The sequence below is a fragment of the Pelobates fuscus genome, chromosome 5 (assembly GCF_036172605.1).
Source record: "Pelobates fuscus isolate aPelFus1 chromosome 5, aPelFus1.pri, whole genome shotgun sequence".
NCBI lineage: Eukaryota > Metazoa > Chordata > Amphibia > Anura > Pelobatidae > Pelobates > Pelobates fuscus.
Window position 1 is genome coordinate 178,018,073 of NC_086321.1, and position 23,618 is coordinate 178,041,690.

The 23,618-nt window shown below is 44.8% G+C and overlaps 2 protein-coding genes across 2 annotated transcripts in view; one reads left to right on the forward strand and one right to left on the reverse strand.

Moving 5' to 3' along the window:
- PXMP2 (peroxisomal membrane protein 2) overlaps positions 1-13,287 on the reverse strand; it is a 95,725-nt gene extending 82,438 nt beyond the window's left edge. The window contains exon 1 of the mRNA XM_063454776.1: positions 13,062-13,287. Coding sequence (XP_063310846.1) covers positions 13,062-13,180 — 119 coding nt within the window. The 5' untranslated portion in view covers positions 13,181-13,287. The remainder of the gene's footprint in view (positions 1-13,061) is intronic.
- A 295-nt stretch (positions 13,288-13,582) lies between these two features.
- The window catches only part of POLE (DNA polymerase epsilon, catalytic subunit), a 63,113-nt gene continuing 53,077 nt past the window's right edge, over positions 13,583-23,618 (forward strand). The window contains exon 1 of the mRNA XM_063454777.1: positions 13,583-13,659. Within this exon, the coding sequence (XP_063310847.1) occupies positions 13,589-13,659 (71 nt within the window). The 5' untranslated portion in view covers positions 13,583-13,588. The remainder of the gene's footprint in view (positions 13,660-23,618) is intronic.

Here is a 23,618-nt window from a genome sequence, read left to right on the forward strand (position 1 = left end):
TTTCCCCTTTTTGGGATAAAGGGGAGGGTGGACCCGGGGGATTTGCCTGGAGTCCTGTTGCCTGTTTTACTCCTTTTAGGAGCCACGTGTTTGTGGCTGTAGGGAAAAAGGGGGGTTGACCTGTGGATGTGTTCCTGGGGGTCTTCTTTGCCTGTTTACTTCTTTTAGGAGCCTCGTGGCTGTGGCTGTAAGGAAAAAGAAGTTTGTGGAATTGTGGGATCTGTGTAGAATCATAGTTTCCTGTGATCCAATTTTGTGTCACTTTGATAGCCTAGCTAGCTTCACTGTGTGCTTTCGGACCATCCAGCTCTAGTTGAGTTGGGGACGTCCTGACCCGGACCATCCAGCTCTAGTTGAGTTGGGGACGTCCTGACCCGGACCCTTCGGCTCTAGTTGAGTTGAAGGTCCACTGATTATTTTAACTGTGGTAGGAGACTTAGCCTTGTGGCAGGGGACTCAGTTTCCTGGGGGGATTCAGGCAGGCATTGCTTGTTTTCCGCATCACGTGGTAGTGAGACTTATAGAGTGGGTTTTATAAGGGCACTACGGGAGTGAGGGTGGCGTGGCCACTTTAAGTGGACTGCTGTAACGAGGGAGGCTAGAAAGGATTTCGGACCGGTGTTAGCTGTTATCCTTGGCCGCTGGTAGTGAGACTTGAGGAAGTCATTCTCCGAGCGGGGACACTACGAGGTTGAGAAAGGTGACTTTGGAGTAAGCACATGTAGAAGGAAAGGGATTACTGTTGATTTCATTTGAACTGTGATGCATGCACTGTATTTCAACTGTACTGTTGTCTTGTTTGTTTAATGTGGAGTCATTTAAACTCCTGTATCTGTCTCTAAGGATTTTTCTTCCCTTACTCTTTACCTTTTCTACACTTCCTGTACTATTATACTATCCACTCCCATTCCTCTTAATAGAGAAGTGATTGGTCACACACTTCTCACCTCGCTCCAATCCGTGTCTACCACCCCGGGTAGGCGGATTCAGTGACTAGTCTACGTTTTGGGAAGACGCACTTGAGAAAGACCCACGATTCTCAGGTGGCAGTCGAGCATTGTAGACGTTCCGGTTCAATTTTCCTTATCTTTCCCTATATCTGGGACGCTGGTGTAGGGGAGAAGGGATCATGGGGCAGGATTTAAGTAAGCCCAGTAAGGGCTGGTTAGCATGTGATTTAGTTGATGACAGAGAGGGTGAGGAGATGGTTAAAGGTGTTGAAAAGATTGCAAAAGTTTGTAAAATAGCTGTGCCGACATGTGGCAGATTACAACCAGAAAGTTGGCGTAGATTGTTGATGGAAAAGAAAGGCAAGCTTGCAAATTATGATTTATTAAAAACAGCTGAAGCATGGTACAGAGTAGCAAAGGCTATTCAGCAAGAAGGTTGGGTTGAAGAAGAAATAATTCACAAGGGTGTGAAAATGTTTGTGTACCATAATAATTGTGTTGCTGGGGCTCTTCCTCAGCCAGCGCCCCAAAATGGCGCCCGGGGGATGTCTATCCCAAAGATCCAGTCAGTAATGGGAGATTGCCAGCTGATTAATCCTCCCAATCCCCATCCCGTCACCTCTCCCGTTTGCCCGGTCCTAAATTCTGATGGATCCTACTTTTCCCCTTCTCCCTCCCTAACATTCCCATCATCCTCATCCATCCCCAAGCCACCTTCTGAGTCTAATGCTAACATCTCATCTGCCATTCCTTCCTCACACTTTGTCTCCGTAGATAATCCTACCCTCCCATCTGCATCTGCCCAGTTCACTAACCCCTCCTCTCCTGCCACTGTCAATCTTGCTGATCCCACTCCGGCTCCTCCTCCTTCAGGCACCTTTACTGACTCTTCCCCACCCTCTCCCTCGCCCGCCCCGACCACAGCCCAGTTTCCCACCCCCTCTGCTAATCCCTCCCCAACCTCACTGCCCACTCCAGGTTCCGCCCCAACTCCCACCCAAATGGCCTGGCCATACCCCTTCCCTTACCCCTATCCTCACTGGCCATACCCCTTTCCCCAAGTCACTCCCCAGGTTCCGGTCATGCCCAGTCCGGTTCAGTCTGCCCCGGATGTGCCCACATCCAACATGGCCGCCACGTCTTCCCTTAACCCCAATGCAACTTCCTTCCCCGCCTCCAGTATGGCGGCCCCCAGCCATTCAGCACCCCTGATGCCGGTGCTTCCCGGTGATTACCGGTCCCAAGGTTATGACCCAATGGCAACTCCCGCCTCCGGAGCTCCCTCCTATCCCCCGGCCCTGTCTCCTCAGGTGCTCCCCTCACGCAGAAGGTCCCAGATAATAGAGCTAGATGAGGAAGAGGATGACAGACTGTCCCAGGGTTCAATGGAGGCTGCGAGAGCCCACCGTTCTATTGAAGATCCCTTCGGCCATCAGGGTCGGGGAGAACAGGCCCCTCCTAAATATGTCGCTTTTAACCCCACACAAGCTAGTGCTTTAATGAAATCTCTCCCTGACCCAGAGAAACAGCCTATGCCTTTTTACCGAGGGATAGTTCAGATACAAAAGACTTATTCCGCCGCCTGGCGTGACCTACTGAGCATTTGTGCTATTAAAGCAGGGGATGCATATTGGCCCAGCATGGCCCGCCACCTCAGTACAGATCTGCTTACAAGTGATGTTGATTATCCCTCCGGAGTAACCTTTTGCAATCAATTGAGAGATTGGGCTAAGGATAAACTTGCAGATCAAGCTGCTGGCCTTACTGATGTTGTGCAAGACAAAGGAGAATCAGTGGAAAGGTTTCATGCAAGATTATATCAAATGTTTACAGATTTGGGATTTGATCTCACTGACAAAATTCATTCACAAATGCTATCAGGTGCGTTTGTCCAAGGTGTTAAAGATTCCATACGCAAGGGAATCATTGCTGCACGCCCTGAATACAAGGTTGTTCCCCTAGATACGTTACTCCTAGTTGCTAGAGGTTTGGAATCTGCCCAAACCCCCAGAAGACCCAATTCAGCTCCTCTCATGGTGGCCCGTGCCACCCCCATCACCCCTGGCACCAAGGGTGTCAAGTTAGAGGACGTAACATGTTTTAATTGTGGGGCTAAGGGACACTACAGAAGTGACTGTCCAGAACCCAAAAGGGAACCGGGGGAGCCCAAAAAGTTTCCTACAGGGGAGCCCAAAAAGTTTCCCAAGCCTGCCCCGGCCCCTAAGACCATGAAAACGGTTCCAATTGTTGAGGAACCAGATGATGATTAGGAAATTGGCAAACCTGTGTCATTAACCCCTGTCATGGCAGTGTTTACAGGGGATAAGGGGGGGGGGGCACTTGCCACAGTGACTTTACCCATTGAAGGCCAACCTACCACATTTCTTATCGACACAGGCGCAGCCCGAAGTGTTCTCAGAGAACAAGACCTGCCAGACCCATCCTTCTTGTCAAGTATTGATGTCTCCTGTGTTGGAGTGGATGGCCAACCGAGACACAGTCCTCTAACAACCCCTCTGCGGGTTGGCACAAGCTTACTTGCTCGTTTTGTAGTTTCCTCCACATGCCCAATTAACCTGTTAGGCGCTGATGTCCTTTCACGCCTGCAGGCGTCTATAACCTTCACTCCAGATGGACAGGTAGAAATGTCTACACCTCTATCTGTTTCTGACACTTCAGCCCTGTGCTCCTTACCTTTGATGCTGCAATTAGATATACCCAATGAGCAAGCAGCAGAACCTAGGTCCAATTTCCCAGATGAGTTAAAAACTCAGGTGCCTGCTAAGTTATGGTCCTCAGGCCCAGAGGATATAGGTCATCTAAATGTCCCACCTGTGGTGGTTAAGCTTATCCCAGGAGCTAAGTTACCAAGGAAACCACAATATCCTCTAAAACCAGCACAGGCTGCAGCCATTTCTATTCACATCAAAGCACTCCTGGAAAAGGGTGCTTTAGTGGAGTGTAAATCAGAATGTAATACTCCATTATTTCCTGTGAAGAAGAAGACTCTTAAAGGTGAGCCAGTAAAGTACAGGATGGTTCAGGATCTCCGTGCAGTCAATGAAGCCACTGTCCTGGACACCCCTCTTGTACCAAACCCCCATACCCTGCTCTCTGGCGTCCCACCTTCTGCAAAGTATTTCACAGTCATTGATCTAGCTAATGCCTTTTTCAGTGTTCCACTAGATCCATCCTGTCAATACCTGTTCGCTTTCACCCATGAAATGCAACAATATACATGGACTGTCATGCCCCAAGGGGCACAAAATTCTCCAAGTCAATTTGCCAAAGCCATGTGTACTATTCTTGACCCATGGCAAGCTGAACACCCAGAAGTTGTTTTACTCCAGTATGTGGATGATTTGTTGCTCTGTGGAGATGATATACCCACTACTGAAAAATGTTCAATTAGTCTGCTTTGCTATTTGGCAGAACAAGGATGTAAAGCTTCGCTTCTCAAGCTGCAATTCTGTCAACCCTCTGTGATTTTCCTTGGACATTGCCTATCTCAAGGTACCAGACATCTCACTCGGGACCGAGTCAGAACAATTCTGGACATTCAACCCCCAAGGACTTCAAAATCTCTTCATGCCTTCTTAGGCCTCATTTCCTACTGCAGAGCATGGATCCCAGAGGCCTCTCTGCTTATGCAACCTCTCTACGATGCACTCAAGTCAGATCCATTCGGCCTGACCAACGAAGCTCTGGACAATTTCAAATCTCTTAAACGTGCCATTGTCTCTGCTCCTGCCTTGGGCCTACCAGACTATACCAAGCCTTTCAAATTATTTGTCTCTGAAAGACTAGGTCATGCTACAGGAGTTCTTACCCAAACTAATGACTTAAAAGGCCGCCAGAGGCCTATTGGATACTTTTCATGCCAACTGGACATTGTGGCTAGAGGGACCCCTTCCTGCCTTAGGGCTGTTTTTGCTGCAAGAGAACTTATTGAAAGAACCTCAGACCTGGTCCTTGGCCACCCGTTGGTTGTTTTGGCCCCTCATGACATCTCTGCCATTATCAACCAAGTCCAGCTCAAGCACGTGTCTCCCGCTAGACACCTACGTCTGCAATGTCATCTTCTTCTGCCTGACAACATCTCTATACAAAGGTGTCAAGTTCTTAACCCATCCACTCTTCTTCCACTCCCTGAGGGGGGTATCTACTATGGGTTTGTCACAGATGAAACCTACATTCACCTTCTCTGTGGATGTATCAAGAAAATGCATCCACATTTAACTTTTCACGAGGACAAGACACCTCTCTGTGAAGGTCCAGATTACGCCTTCTGTACCATGTGGTACAAGCCAGACATTACTCCTGAACCTTGCTATGAAGATGAGCTCTACCACTGGTTTGAAGTAAAGCTCACTGCCCAAGATTTCTATTGTGACTCGGAAGGCAACAGCATGGTCCTGATCCAACTGCCCCCAGAACTCAATTACCTATACCATCATTGGGATACTGCTATTCCACATATTCCTGTTACAAAGTTAAAAACAAGATCATGGAATGACCTTGGGCCCATGGCAAAATTATGGGCCACCATGGATGAATCACAACTACAGGAAAATGGCATTGCCAAATACCCAGCAACTGACCTTCTTGAAGCATGGCCACGACATTTCCTGGAAAAAGAATTTAAAGACCTAGTTATAACAAATGACTATGACCCAGAAACTCCTCATGACTGTTTCGAACAGATGAAAATGGAAACAGTACACTTACCAACTGTACATGAGAATCCATTACCGGATCCGGATTTTACTCTGTTTGTGGACGGTTCAAGGTATGCTGATGAAGAAGGAAAATACCATACAGGATATGCCGTAACCACAACAGGGGAAGTTCTCAAGTCATCACCTTTACCGCCAGCAATGTCTGCGCAAGAAGCTGAATTGCAAGCCCTGACTTCAGCATGCAAGATTTCCAAGGGAAAGCGTGCCAACATCTATACAGATTCAAGATATGCTCTGGGTGTGGCACATGACTTCGGCCTCATTTGGAAGACAAGAGGATTTCTTACCACTGCCGGTACACCAGTCAAACACAGCTCTGCAATCAAGGAACTAATGGATGCCCTCCTACTCCCTGAAGAAGTGGCCGTTTTGAAAGTAAAGGCACATGGGAAATTGGATTCAGATGAAGCAAAGGGCAACCATTTGGCCGATCAGGCTGCTAAGCAAGCAGCCAGAGATTTGCAGGAAGTGGATGAAGAAGTGTCCGGTCAAGAAGAAGAAGTTCCTATCTTTACCTTACAAACTCTTCCTACCGACCTAAGAATTCTACGAGAACAACAAGCTATAATTACCCCTGAAGAAATCCAGAAATGGAAGAAGAAAGGAGCTGTCCTAAAGGACGGAATTTACTACAACAATTCTAAATTTTGCCTTCCAAGAAACTTATACCCAGCAGTTGTCCAATGGGCCCATGGGCCTGCACATCTGTCAAAAGACCTAATGGCCGCCCTCATTCAAAAATATTATGAAGCACCTGGAATCACAACCCTGATCAACAGCTTCTGCAGGGCCTGTGTCATTTGTGCAAAATGTAATCCAGGAAGACCAATCAAGGTGCCTGCAAAGCACCTAGCAAAACCCATGTACCCATTCCAGAGAATTCAAATTGATCATATCCAAATGCCCAAGAGTGGGTCTCATGAATATGCACTAGTAATGGTGGATATGTTCTCAGGCTGGCCAGAAGCCTACCCTGTAGCCAATATCACTGCAAAAACAACCGCAAGACGCCTACTTACAGACATTGTATGTAGATTTGGACTTCCAGAAGTCATTGAAAGTGATCAAGGCCCAGCCTTTACAGCAACAGTGACTAAAGAAATTTGGACTGCTCTGGGAGTGACCCTAGCCTTCCACACCCCTTACCACCCACAAAGTAGTGGTAAAGTAGAGCGCATGAATGGCACTCTAAAAGCCAGAATGTTAAAAATGTCACAAGAAACAAAAATGCCCTGGCCAGAAAGTCTGTCAATAGCTTTGTTCAGCGTTAGGCACACACCTAGAGGGAAACACTCGTTATCCCCATATGAAATTCTATTTGGGACAGCACCCAGGCTAGGTTGTTATTATCCACAGCAGTTACAGCTTCAATCAGATGTTTTAGTAGACTATGTAACTGAACTTGCAAGTGCCTTGAACAAAATACATGCCCAAGTTTTCTCTTCAATTCCAGATCCTGATCTGAACACAGGTACCCATAACCTGCTTCCCGGAGATTGGGTTCTGGTTAAGAAGTTCGTGCGGAAAAGCACCCTGGAACCAAGATTTGACGGGCCATTCCAAGTTCTCCTGATCACCGCAACTTCCGTCAAATTGGCCGGCAGGCCACATTGGATCCACGCTTCCCACTGCAAGAAGTCTCCTGCCCCAGAGGAAGCAGATACCGCACAACCATGTACCTCTGGTACATTGTCTCCTTAATTAGTTTAATTAAGGCCCAGCAAGTAGCCATCACTAAAGATGCTAGTGGGTACACCTTCTGGTATAATTCATCATGTACCCGTGTGGCTACCTATACCTTTGATTATTGTGACATCGTAGAATGCCCATTCACTACAACACAAATCCAGAATATCTATAGAGATATCCCTCATGTAAAAGATCCATATGTTTGTGTAGTTGACAAACAATGGGGGCATAATTGTGGCCATTGGGGGGCGGCGGGATGGAATGCCGGACCTTCCTGGGGCTACAAGCCAAAAAGTGCCTTATCTAAAGTAGATGATCATGGTAGGTCCCTCCTTCAAAGAATGACTCTGAGAAAGCCTGGAGGAGGCACACCAATGAAATTAATTCTTAATGTTGAGCATCCAAGCCCAACAGATGCAGACCAGTATGTATTGGGAATGTACTGGAAAAAGGGTTCCTATACTAAATTAGGGCATTTCTACCTTAAAGATATGTGTAATTCCCCTGAGTGGCAAGGAGCTACTCATATGGTCACAAACCCATTAAAACCACACATCCAGTCCTTTAAGGACATGATGGCCATTGCTAACCCCACCTTTGAAGATACTATGGCCGCTGAAACAGGTTTTAATGATGTTAACCTATGGTTAGAATGGATGAAATATAATGCCAACAAACATAACCGAACCGCATGCTATGTGTGTGGTGGTGCCCGGCCTCATCTGGGCACTGTACCTTTAACTCTGCCAGTAAATGAAGAAAATTGCATTTTAAGTCTTTTTGCCTACCAATATAATTTCAACAGGTCTCAATGTCAAGCATGGACAGCGGAGTATCCTCTTATAGCCAAAAATGTAAGACCTCCTCATGGTGTTACCGTATATAAAGGTAATTACACTTGCTATGTCAAACATGATGGGATTGGTAAATTTGTGGGTAACTTTCCCGCAGGTTATTGTACTACATATAGAACTGTTCCTGTACGTTTGCTGCAGCAGCACACTAGGTCACTGGGAGATATTTACTGGTTGTGTGGGGATTTACAGTTAAGATCCAGAATGGACACAGAGTGGTGGGGGGAGTGTACATTGGCCAAGGCCATTATGCCTATACACATTATTTCTGACACACACACCAACACCCATGAGTCCAGCCACACTAAGGCCAAGCGTGAAGCCCCAGTAAAAGGAAGTTTTGACCCTCACATTTACATTGATGCCATTGGGGTGCCTAGGGGGGTACCCAATGAATTTAAAGCAAGAGATGAAGTTGCTGCAGGATTTGAGTCAATTTTTACCATAGTTACTGCAAACAAGAACTTAAATTGGATAAACTACATTTATTACAATCAACAGCGTTTCGTTAATTACACCAGAGATGCCCTCCAGGGATTAGCCGAACAATTGCAGGCAACATCCCAAATGGCCTTCCAAAATAGAATAGCCCTGGATATGATCCTAGCCGAAAAAGGAGGGGTATGTAAAATTTTGCCCGACACCATGACATGTTGTACCTACATCCCAGAAAACACAGGTCCTAATGGTAAAGTTACATTAGCCATAGCAAAATTAAATGACCTCTCAGAAGAATTAAAAAGGAATTCCGGGATAAAAGATCCCTGGGACAGATGGTTTGGTTGGATGACGGGTTGGAAAAAGGCTTTAATGTATATTGGTATGGCAATACTAATTTCTTTTTTTATCTTTGCTCTTCTCTTTTGTTGTGTCTTCCCCTGCCTGAGGAAAGCTCTCACGAAGACTATTGACCAAGCGGCACCCACTTTCACACTACTTGATGTTGATGACCAAGATTTCCAGGATCTCAACTCACCCTGTTTGCCGCTGCAATCCATCCCTTTTGATGATAAAGTGCGAGAGTTCTAGGAAGGGACCACCTTAGGGACAGCATCTGTCAGTGAATGGTAAAGGCCCCGTGTGGAGAAGCGGTGGGTTAGCTGCCGTGGGATACCCGTGGGTGTGAAGTGTTCGAGAGCCATACTGACAGATGAGCTAGCCTAGTAGGGTCAGAAAATAGGGACAGACTTGCACTTTGCATTAACACCTAGCTAGCGGCCACGGGGTTTCTGTGCCTTTGGGCTAACACGTCTTCTGGTATTAACAAATAAAGTTTTTATCTCTTAGAATCTAACATTTCATAGGGGGGACTGATGTAGAATTATTAAAAAATCTTATTGTATTTATATTGAATTGCTGCTCTAACTCTGTATTAACCTGATACTGTGACAAATCCTCCATTTTGTCCTCATAACCTGACTTCTTCATATGAAAACTACATTACATGACAGTATTTCTCAGCACATCTAATACAATAGACAAAGACTGTATTCTCCATAAGGATATGACTAACCCAGGAACTGTTGAATTTCCCCTAACTCGCAACACAGTATAATTTAAAGGCCATGAGAACACAGTAGTAATGAAATGTTCTATTCATAAGAGACCTTGCACCTAACCACGAGATTTGACATCACCGACCGAGTAAAATGACGCTCAAGACCCCTTGTCCCCCACCCGTGTCCGAAAAAGTACCACCTCTTGGTGGGTGGACACGGAACTAACCACTTAGCTTTTGATCCAATTAATTATATTGATAGGTGGACACTAACCCAGACACTTAACAATTAATCCAATTAATGATGTTTATTCACTGATATCTTGATAATCAATGATGACGAAAATGTCTCTTAAAAGGGCCTGCGCGCCCGCTGATTCTGGACTTGCCAATAAATTTCCTCGAAGTTATTTTAACCTGAACTCCGTGTGTCAGACTGAATTACTTCAGCGTATATACGCAATTCAATTCTCTTTAATTTGGACAGGAACAGATAGACACTTAAACATTTTGGTTTACTGAAAAAGTACCATAACAGGGGCACCCTCAGGGTACTCTAGTGCCAGGAAAACGAGTATGTTTTCCTGGCACTAGAGTGGTCCTTTAAGGGGTTAAACACTGGAGGGTCAACTTGGCCTTGTGCTTAGGGTCATTGCCATGCTGGAAAGTCCAAGAGCATCCCATGCGCAGCCTTTGTGCAGAAGAATGCAAATTCTCTGCCAGTATTTCCTGATAACATGCTGCATTGATATTGCCATCAATTTTCACAAGATTCCCTGTGCCTTTAGAGCTCACACCCCCCCCAAAACATCAGTGAGCCACCACCATGCTTCACAGTGGAGATGGTATTCTTTTCACTATAGGCTTTGTTGACCCCTCCCCAAACATAGCACTTATGGTTGTGACCATAAAGCTATATTTTGGTCTTGTCACTCCAAATTACAGTGTGCAAAAAGCTGGGAGGCGTGTGAAGGTGTTGTTGGACATATTGTACCCAGGCTTTTTTGTGGCATTGGCACAGTAAAGGCTTCTTTCTGGCAACTTGACCATGCATGATTGTGGTATTGTGCTCCTTGAAACAACCACACCGTCTTTTGTCCAGAGCAGCCTGTATGTCTCTTGAGGTTATCTGTGGGTTTTTCTTTGTATTCCGAACATGTCTTCTGCCAGTTGTGGCTGAAATCTTTCGTGGTCTACCTGACCTTGGCTTGGTATCAAGAGATCCCTGAATTTTACACTTCTTAATAAGTGATTGAACAGTACTGACTGGCATTTTCAAGGCTTTGGATATCTTTTTATACCCTTTTCCATCTTTATAAAGTTCCATTACCTTGTTACTCAGGTCGTTTGACAGTTATTTTCTGCTCCCCATGGCTCAGTACATCCACGTGAGAGCTAACAATCTCATTTACTATACACAGGCACCAATTGCAATTTAAAGAGCCACAGGTGTGGAAAATTAACCTTTAATGGCCCATTTATATTTTCAAAACGAATGCTAAAAAGTTACAATTTCTCCCAGGGTATGCAAACTTTTAAACACAACTCATTACTCTCAGCCATGTTTTCTTCCAAAAAAGAATATAAAAAAAAAAAAAAAATGCTCCAACTCTATTTTTCAAGAGCTTCCCCCAGAAAATAAATCATTCCAGTGGTTACACTGCATGCTCTCTAAAAGAGGTATCTCCGGACACCCTGTCAGATACTACAGGCATTAAAACAAGACTTTATGAAACCAGAATACTAAAGCATGTTATCATGCCTTAGAGTGGCATGTTATATAGAATATTACAAGACAAACCGAGATCAGGGAGACAGAGACTAACAAACGAGTAGACAAGCCAAAGGTCAAGGACAATAGAATAAAGAATAGTCAGAATACAAGACGGTGACAGACAGCGTACATACAACTACCGAAACCACTGTCTTGGAGAACGACTAAAGGGAAACCACAACAGGGCACAATATAAGGGCCAAAGTGAGCTTAAAGAGCCCTTGGAGGGCATTGATTGGCTAGTTGTGGTCATTTGATGCCAGAATATGCATGCGCATCATCATTCTAGCTGGGTAAGGCAGAGTCATATAATGGTTCCTATGAGCAGTGGCTGGGATCAGCTAGAATGCTGGAGGAGAGAGCGGCTACAGAGAAGGCAGACAGAAGCGGCACTACGGGTAAGGTGACATTACACTGGAATGAACCATACAGTAGAGTGCCTGGCAGGCATTGTGATAGCAGTTTTGGTGTATAGATCATATCCCTGCAGTCTCCTCGCTCAATTCTCTGTCATTTAGAAGTTAAATCACTTTGTCTCTGTTGATGCGTCCTTAGCCACTCTTCCGCTGGCTGTGACTGAAAAATAATGGTTTCATTTTCAACCATGTTAAATTCGAGGTTTTTACCTACTGCTCTGATAATTTAACTTTAGTCAAACACAGGAGGTTCCTGCAAAGTTTAGCAAGCCATTAACAGAGCAGGAGTTACAAAAAAAAAAATCCACAAACAAAGCAAAATCGGATTTAAGCCTAATGTGCAATAAAGGAAGTTTAAACATTAGATCTCTCTTTACAGGAAGTGTTTAGGAAAGCTGTGTAAGTTACATGCAGGGAGGCGGGACTAAGGCTGCTTAAACAAATTATTATTTTATTAAACAGCATTCCATAGCGCTGTACAAATGTGCTTTAAAGGACCACTCTAGGCACCCAGACCACTTCAGCTTAATGAAGTGGTATGGGTGCCAGGTCCAGCTAGGGTTAAATAATTTTTTTATAAACATAGCAGTTTCAGAGAAACTGCTATGTTTATCAATTAGTTAAGCCTTCCCCCTAATTCTCTAGTGGCTGTCTCACTGACAGCCGCTAGAGGCGCTTGCGTGATTCTCACTGTGAAAATCACAGTGAGAGCACGCAAGCGTCCATAGGAAAGCATTATGAATGCTTTCCTATGCGACCAGCTGAATGCGCGCGCAGCTCTTGCCGCGCGTGCGCATTCAGCCGACGGGGAGGAACGGAGGCGGAGAGGAGGAGGAGAGCTCCCCGCCCAGCGCTGGAAAAAGGTAAGTTTTTACCCCTTTCCAGAGCCGGGCGGGAGGGGGTCCCTGAGGGTGGGGGCACCCTAGTGCCAGGAAAACGAGTATGCTTTCCTGGCACTAGAGTGGTCCTTTAACTCAAAAATGGCAGATAGTTAAGCAGTGAGACTGCGGGGTAATGATCTATACACTCAATCTGCTTTGTTCAGCTATGGTTGTGTTGGTGACTATAGTGTCCCTTTGAAGCTGCTCGGAGGATGGGCTGTGTGGGGGTCCAGTTACAGGCACGGGGTCCCTGCTGTTACCTGGTCACTGATTTGGTGACTACCGGCCGTTCCCGCAGTAGCCGCAGGTAGGTCCGCAGTAGCAGCGCAGGTAGCGGCTCCGCCCGCCGCTCAGACACAACTTTAGAAGCCACGGGCATCTTCCCAGCTCTCACACTGACAGGTGCTCGCACCGCGCTCCTCCTACAGGTTGGCCGCAACGCCCCCACCAAGTGACGTCATCTCGATGGGACGGTCGCATAGGCTCTGCCCTCCTGTCAATCTGCGCCTTAACGCGAGCGCCGATTCCTTGTCCGTGTCGGGGACAGGCTCTGCCACGTGACCGGCTATTAACCCTCGCAGCTTCCATTAAAGTTTATCTGACTGTCTCTACTCTGCCAGAGGGCGAGCACGGTGTAGGGGAGGGTGGTGGGCGGGGTTTGAAACGCTCCTGCGGATGGCGGGCATTGATTGGCTGTAGGGCAGGCTGTGGGCGGGGCTGGGAGGGGGTGGAGGGGGTGGTGGTGGCGGGAGTCTGTTGGCGCGGGAATCGTACAGTCCGAGCCGTCATGGTGCTGCAGAACAGCGGCCGACTGAAGGCGGGAGACCGGTGGGACCGGGACAACCAGCAGAACCAGCAGTAAGTGGCCGCTCTCACACACGGGGTGAAAGAAAGAGAGTGATTAGAGTAGGGATAGCTGGACTCGGGCACCCCAGCTGTTATGTGTTACTTACACACGCCTTGTATTATGGGAAATGTAGTCCAGTAACAGCTGAAGTGTCCTAGTGTTAGCATTTCTGATCTCTACTCACTATTGTTGGTACTAATGCTAGAGAGTTCATCGTGCTCCTGGGTAAATGTGGTTAGTGGGGTTTAGTAAACAACCCTTGATTTTTAGAGAAATTAGACCCCAAGGGCAAAAGTGGGCTAAAACGGCTGATTTGGAAAATATCCATCTCAAACAACAATCTGGCACCTCCCTGGCTATCTGACAGTCAAAATCAGCACTTTTATAAACTGTCATAATGGGATACTCCTCACCCATAAAGCACTTCCTTTAATTACAATTATAATTGTACTATAGGGTTCACTATTAGTGAAAAATGTTTCCATTCTGTCCTGAATTTTAGATATTGTTAAAGTGCTACATCACAGCTTCATGTTCCAGTCAAATGTTTCTCATTGAGAAACATTTGATTATACTGTATCGCCAGCTCGAAGTGCATACAAGATGCCATTTTTGCACAGAATTTATATTGGGCAACCCAGAACTTTGCGTTTTGATTTTCAGTTTGCTACAATTCTATGTTAGAGTTGAAATGCTTCTAGTTAAATGTATAGGTACTCTGTAGGCACCATAACCACTTTAACTAGACTAGGGTGTTGAGAGCCATATTAATGTTAGGTCGTTTACTCACCGTTTAGCAGAGATGTTCAGTCCCCTGCAGCCGTACCTCCATTGACAAAATGGCGGAGGTGGAGCTATGCTCCACTTCACACCATACCAGGGATAGCGAGCAGTGAGAGGCTGCCTGATCCCTTGTATGAATTGGTGAAGCAGAAGGATAGCTCAATTTCTCCCATATTGTAATTGGATGGGTCCTGGTTCCCAAAGACTCCAGGCAACATAACCATTTTAATAGTTTGACGTAGTTATGGTATGTACAGTCTTCCTTTAAGAAGTTTATGTACTTATTGCATCATCCTCGAAAGCCTTGTGAATAATCCAAATATTTTCCATGGAGGAATTTTCAAGCTTAAAGGGACCCTATAGGCACCCAGGCAACAACAGCTCACTAAAGTGCTCTGGGTGCAGTGTCCCAGTCCCACTTAGTCCTGCAATGTAAATCATTGCAACTTTTGAGAAACTGCAATAATTACCTTGCAGGACTAAGACTGCCTCTAGTGACTGTCAATCAGACAGCCACTCGAGGTACTTTCTGGTGACTAACTGACTTTTGGTCTCTTAACATCCTCACGGTTTGCATGAGTACATCCAGCGTCAGTAAAATCCCCATAGGAAGCATTGAAGCAATGCATTCCAATCGGGAGGGCCCAATGTGCTCGCTGTGCATGCGCATTATCCCTCCTGGGTTGGAGGCAATGGAACGCCGAGGGACATTGGTTTTAGAATTGGGTAAGTGACTAGAGTTTTTGGGCTCGGGTGCGAGCAATGTCCAACCTTTCCAGGAGTGAATCGCGTTCCAAGCCTTTTTCATCGTCCTATCTTCGTGATGTTGTTCCGAGACTGGACGTACGCAAAATCCCACAGCACAGGGAGAGTGTTGCGTTCCAAGCCTCTATCTTCCTTTCTTCCGGATTCTTCTGTGACGTGGGGGTTGTAGTCACTATATCTCCGTCCCGTCACTTCCGGAAGTTCCGTGAGGTGTTGTGGTCCTGAAAGTTCTTCCGTTGTATATCTTTGTTTCCATAGTGATGTATACATAACATGAGTGTAATGATTGCTTGTAACAAGAGAAATTTAAAGAGATACATAAACAATGTTATTGTAACCCTTGTATAAATATTGCATAAATTCAGCATATATGATTCAAGTCCCATTATGGTTAGGCTTGTATCATCAATTATTGAAGGCTTCTAGGTTAAGTGTAAAAATACATCTTGTGATAAATGTATTAAAGATTGAAATTTAGATTATTGTTTTTTTTGGTTTTTTTTAAGTGCATAACTTTGCATTTTTCTACGTTAAATTTCATCTGCCATTTTAGTGCCCAGTCCCCCAATCTATCCAAATCCCTCTGCAGCAAGGCAATATCCTGCTCACATTTTATTACTTCACAAAGTTTTGTGTCATCTGCAAACACTGATACATGGCTTTCAATGCCCATTTCAAGATCATTTATAAATATGTTAAATAGAAGCGGTCCCAAAACAGAACCCTGAGGGACACCACTTACCACTTTTGTCCAGCTTGAAAATTTACCATTTATGACAACTCGCTGTACTCTATCCTTAAGCCAATGTTCTACCCAAGAACAAGAATATTCATCTAGACCAATTTCTTTTAGTTTGAAGACTAACCTATTGTGAGGAACCGTATCAAATGCCTTGGCAAAATCCAAGTAGATCACATCCATTGCAACACCCTGATCTATATTTCTACTTACTTCTTCGTAGAATGCAATTAGGTTAGTTTGACATGACCTATGTTTCATAAAACCATGCTGATTATTGCTAATAACACAGTTCTTCCCAATGAATTCCTGAATATTATCCCTTAATAGCCGTTCAAATAATTTCCTAGTCACAGAAGTTAAAGGACCACTCTAGTGCCAGGAAAACATACTCATTTTCCTGGCACTAGAGTACCCTGAGGGTGCCCCCACCCTCAGGGACCCCCTCCCGCCGGGCTCTGGAGAGAGGAAGGGGTTAAACTTACCTCTTTTTCCAGCGCCGGGCGGGGAGCTTTCCTCCTCCTCTCCATCTTGATCGCGACGTCATCGGCTGAATGCGCATGCGCGGCAGGAGCCGCGCTCGCATTCAGCCGGTCGCATAGGAAAGCATTTACAATGCTTTCCTATGGACGCTTGCGTGCTCTCACTGTGATTTTCACAGTGAGAATCACGCAAACGCCTCTAGCGGCTGTCAGTGAGACAGCCACTAGAGGATTTGGAGGCTGGATTAACCCTCATTATAAACATAGCAGTTTCTCTGAAACTGCTATGTTTATAAAAAAAAGGGTTAATCCTAGAGGTACCTGGCACCCAGACCACTTCATTAAGCTGAAGTCGTCTGGGTGCCTAGAGTGGTCCTTTAAGCTCACAGGTCTATAATTTCCAGGCAAGGACTTTGAACCCTTTTTAAATATAGGAACAACATCTGCCTTCCTCCAATCCTCCGGTACAATACCTGAAACAAAAGAATCTTGAAAAATTAAATACAGAGGTTCACTTATTTCCCCACTTAGCTCCTTAAGTACTCGTGGGTGGATCTGTTGATCCAAAAGAAGGCAAAAAACCTAGTCTGAAGCGCTTCCAATTTTGCCACAAACTAGGAAAAAATTCCTTATTGACCCCAAAATAGCAGTCAGATGTCTCCTTGGATCAAGCAGCTATTACCCCACTAATTATAAATTATATCTCTGTATGTTATGTTTTTGTAAGTATTTATCCAATTGCAGTTTAAACATGTAGTGCCTCTGACAAAACCACCTCTTCAGGCAGATAATTCCATATCCTTATTGCTCTTACTGTATAAAAACCTTTTCTTTGCTTTAGATTAAATCTCCTTTCTTCCAGCCTAAATGTGTGACCTCGTGTCCTATGTATAGCCCTGTATATGAATAGATTTCCAGATAAAGGTTTTTACTGGCCCCGAATATATTTGTATAATGTTATCATATCCCCTCTCAGGTGCTGTTTTTCCAAACTAAACAGATTTTTTTTAACCTTTCTTCATAACTAAAATGCTCCATTCCTTTTATAAATTTTGTAGCTCGTCTCTGGACTTTTTCTAGTGCCATGATATCTTTCTTTAGAACAGGCACCCAAAATTGCACAGCATATTCAAGGTGTGGTCTTACCAGCGATTTAAAAAGAGGCAAAATTATATTTTCATCCCAAGAATTTATGCCCCTATTTATACATGACAAAACCTTACTGGCCTTAGCAACTGCAGATTGACATTGCATAAGTTAAAACAGAACCCTGAGGGACACCACTTATCACTTTTGTCCAGCCTGAAAATTTACCATTAATTACAACTCGTTGTACTCTTGGGTAGAACATTGCCTTGAAGGGAAACTCCAGTGCCAGGAAAACGATCCGTTTTCCTGGCACTGGAGGGACCCTCTCACTCCCACCCCCCAATCCCCAGTTGCTGGAGGGGTGAAAACCCCTTCAGTGACTTACCAGAGGCAGCGACAGGTCCCACGTCGCTGCTTCCTCCTCCCCCGCCGCTCCTCCTTCTGCTTACGTCGGCCGGGGCCGAGACTGATCTCGCCCGCCGGCCGAGGAGACCTAATGCGCATGCGCGGCAATGCCGCGCATGCGCATTAGTGCACCCCATAGGAAAGCATTGAAAATTAATTAGTTATTTAATCAATTAGTTTTCACCCCTTCAGCAACTGGGGATTGGGGGGTGGGAGGGAGAGGGACCCTCCAGTACCAGGAAAACGGATCGTTTTCCTGGCACTGGAGTTTCCCTTTAAGGGTAGTGGGAGTTGGCACCCAGACCACTCCAATGAGCAGAAGTGGTCTGGGTGCCTGAAGAGTCCCTTTAAGGAATGTTCTACCCAAGAACAAGAATATTCATGTAGACCAATTTATTTTAGTTTGAAGACTAACCTATTGTGAGGAACCGTATCAAATGCCTTGGCAAAATCCAAGTAGATCACATCCACTGCAACACCCTGATCTATACTTCTACTTACTTACTTCGTAGAATGCAATTAGGTTAGTTTGACATGACCTATGTTTCATAAAACCATGCTGATTATTGCTAATAAAGTTCTTCCCAATGAATTCCTGAATATTATCCTTTAATAGCCCTTCAAATATTTTCCCAGTTACAGAAGTAAAGCTCACAGGTCTATAATTTCCAGGCAAGGATTTTGAACCCTTTTTAAATATAGGAACAACATCTGCCTTCCTCCAATCCTCCGGTTCAACACCTGAAACAAAAGAATCTTGACAAATTAAATACAGAGGTTCACTTATTTCCCCACTAGCTCCTTAAGTACTCGTGGGTGAATACCGTCAGGCCCCGGAGCTTTATTTACATTAATTTTCTTTAATAGCTGTAGCACCTTGTCTCGAGTTATCCAATCACAAGTTATTTGCAAGTTTTTTGCAGCAATCATTTACATATCTCTTGCCATAGGATCCTCATTAATACATACTGAAGCGTGTTGTCCAAAAGCTCCTACAGAGCCGGTTTTGCAGTTTCTTCTTATTCTTAGAAACTGTACTCTAGGAGAATTGTCCAGCCATGGTGTGAAATGACAACTTTCTCTCTCAATGAAGCTGTTTGCATCCACTGCTTTAAAATAGTTTTTAGTTTTTATTGTACCTTGATCTATAAATATAGTTTAAACTCAGGAATACCACTTTTTTTCTTTGCTCCATTCACTTGTTAAATTTTATTCCCAACGTGTTATTTAAAAATTCTGAAAAGTTATTTACTTCTATTTCTTCTCCCTTCCAAAAGATGTCATTAATGTATCTGCCATAGTTAACCATGTTTTGCTCCCAGCTACGAGGATTGTATATAAAATTATTTTCTTAATATGCCATAAAAAGATTTGCATAGCTCAGAGCAAACTTGTTACCCATGGTAATACCTTTTATTTGCATATAAAATTATTCTTTAAACCCCCAAAAATTATTATTGAGAATAAATTCAATACTTGCTAAAATGAATTTTGTTTGGAGGTCTAAAAACTCAGAATAATTTTTTTTTTTTTTTAAATATTCAACTGCTTCACAGCCATATTGGTGAGGTATATTGCTGTATCGAGCTGCGACGTTATTTATCCCCTTAAGAACACGTGACATGTCAGGATTCCCTTTTATTCCAGAAGTTTGGTCTTAAGGGGTTAAAATGTTTAATGTTAATCCTTTATTTAAAAACTCTAAATATTTCATATTTATTTTATTAGTTGTTTTTTTTTTATTTTTTTATTTTTTTTTATTTCTTACACGTATTTGAATCTGATAAAATATTAGCATCTTGATTGGAAAATTCTTTGGACATTAAAACAATTTCACCCGCTTTATCTGCAGGTTTTATCACTAGATCTGTATCTTGCCATTATTTGCCGAGCCGGCCACTTTAGGTAAAAGGCTGACAAATCCCAGGCGCCAGGGCAAAATTTCTAGTCGACCTGGCGCCTGAGACTTGTCGATCCCTGGAAGAGAGTACCGTATATACTCGAGTATAAGCAGAGTTTTTCAGCACATTTTTTGTGCTGAAAAACCCCAACTCGGCTTATACTCGAGTCAGTGTCTGTATTATGGCAATTTACATTGCCATAATACAGACTGGGGGCTGCAGGGAGCGTTTACTTACCTCTCCTGCAGCTCCTGTCAGCTCCCTCCTCCTCCGCGCCGTCCGTTCAGCGGCTCTCGCGAGACTTACAGTGGGAGCTGACAGAAGAGGTGCACGGACCGGCGCGGAGGAGGAGGGAGCTGACAGGAGCTGCAGGAGAGGTAAGTAACAGCTCTGCCAGCCCCCCTCTCCCTCCCACTGAACTGCCAATGCCACTGGACCACCAGGGAAGGAGAACCCCCCCTCCCTGCCATATATCAAGCAGGGAGGGGGGACGAAAAAAAATATATAATAATAATAATAAAAAAATAAAAAAAATTAAATTAAATAAAAAATAATATGAAGAAATAATAATAAAAAAAATATTAAAATAATAATAAAATTGCCCACCCCCACCAAGGCTGTGCAACACACGCGCACACACACTGCACTCATACTCATACACACACTGCACTCATACTCATACACACACTGCACTCATACTCATACACACACTGCACTCATACTCATACACACACTGCACTCATACTCATACACACACACTGCACTCATACTCATACACACACACTGCACTCATACTCATACACACACACTGCACTCATACTCATACACACACACTGCACTCATACTCATACACACACACTGCACTCATACTCATACACACACACTGCACTCATACTCATACACACACACTGCACTCATACTCATACACACACACTGCACTCATACTCATACACACACACTGCACTCATACTCATACACACACACTGCACTCATACTCATACACACACACTGCACTCATACTCATACACACACACTGCACTCATACTCATACACACACACTGCACTCATACTCATACACACACACACACTGCACTCATACTCATACACACACACACACTGCACTCATACTCATACACACACACACACACTGCACTCATACTCATACACACACACACACACTGCACTCATACTCATACACACACACACACACTGCACTCATACTCATACACACACACACACACTGCACTCATACTCATACACACACACACACTGCACTCATACTCATACACACACACACACTGCACTCATACTCATACACACACACACACTGCACTCATACTCATACACACACACACTGCACTCATACTCATACACACACACACACTGCACTCATACTCATACACACACACACACACTGCACTCATACTCATACACACACACACACACTGCACTCATACTCATACACACACACACACACTGCACTCATACTCATACACACACACACACACTGCACTCATACTCATACACACACACACACACTGCACTCATACTCATACACACACACACACACTGCACTCATACTCATACACACACACACACACACTGCACTCATACTCATACACACACACACACACTGCACTCATACTCATACACACACACACACACTGCACTCATACTCATACACACACTGCACTCATACTCATACACACACACACACTGCACTCATACTCATACACACACACACACTGCACTCATACTCATACACACACACACACTGCACTCATACTCATACACACACACACACTGCACTCATACTCATACACACACACACACTGCACTCATACTCATACACACACACACACTGCACTCATACTCATACACACACACACACTGCACTCATACTCATACACACACACTGCACTCATACTCATACACACACACACTGCACTCATACACACACACTGCACTCATACACACACACACTGCACTCATACTCATACTCATACACACACACACACACACACTGCACTCATACTCATACTCATACACACACACACACACACACACTGCACTCATACTCATACACACACACACACACTGCACTCATACTCATACACACACACACACTGCACTCATACTCATACACACACACACACTGCACTCATACTCATACACACACACACACTGCACTCATACTCATACACACACACACACTGCACTCATACTCATACACACACACACACTGCACTCATACTCATACACACACACACACACTGCACTCATACACACACACACACACTGCACTCATACTCATACACACACACACACTGCACTCATACTCATACACACACACACACACTGCACTCATACTCATACACACACACACACACTGCACTCATACTCACACACACACACACACACACACACACACACTGCACTCATACTCACACACACACACACACTGCACTCATACTCACACACACACACACACTGCACTCATACTCACACACACACACACTGCACTCATACTCACACACACACACACACACACACTGCACTCATACTCACACACACACACACACACACACTGCACTCATACTCATACACACACACACACACTGCACTCATACTCATACACACACACACACTGCACTCATACTCATACACACACACACACACTGCACTCATACTCATACACACACACACACACACACTGCACTCATACTCATACACACACACACACACACACACTGCACTCATACTCATACACACACACACACACACACACTGCACTCATACTCATACACACACACACACACTGCACTCATACTCATACACACAGGCGTACACACAACCCATGGGGCCCCGGTGCGAAAACTGATCCTTGGGCCCCCCCGCGCGCTTACTCTGTGCGTGCTGGGGCCGCAACACATGGCGGCGGGCACCGGGTCGCAGGGCTGCGACCGGTGTGACCGCGGTATGTACGCAAGTGCATGCATAAACACATACACTTAAAGGACCACTACAGACACCCAGATCACATCAGCTCAATGAAGTGGTCTGGGTGCCAGGTCTCTAGTTTTAACCCTGCAGCTGAAAACATAGCCGTTTCAGAGAAACGGCTATGTTTCACTGAGGGTTAATCCAGCCTCTAGCGGCTGTCTCATTGACAGCCGCTGGAGGATTTTCTGCGATTCTCACTGTGAAAATCACAGTGAGAAGACGCTGAACGTCCATAGGAAAGCATTGAATGCTTTCCTATGGGCGGTTTGAATGCGCGCGTGGCTCTTGCCACGCATGCGCATTCGGAGCTGAGAGGCGGATCGGGGCGGAGAGATTCCCAGCGCCAAGGGAGTCCGGTGCTGGAGAAAGGTAAGTGCTTAAGACACACACACACTCTCATGAACAGACGCACACATTTACTGACAGACACACACTCAGTGACAGACATACATACACACTCACTAACAGATGCACACAAACATACTCAGTAACAGACACACACACTAACACACTCTAAGACTAACACACACAATCTAACACTAACACACACACTCTAAGACTAACACACACACTCTAAGACTAACACACACACTCTAAGACTAACACACACACTCTAAGACTAACACACACACTCTAAGACTAACACACACACTCTAAGACTAACACACACACTCTAAGACTAACACACACACTCTAAGACTAACACACACACTCTAAGACTAACACACACACTCTAAGACTAACACACACACTCTAAGACTAACACACACAATCTAAGACTAACACACACAATCTAAGACTAA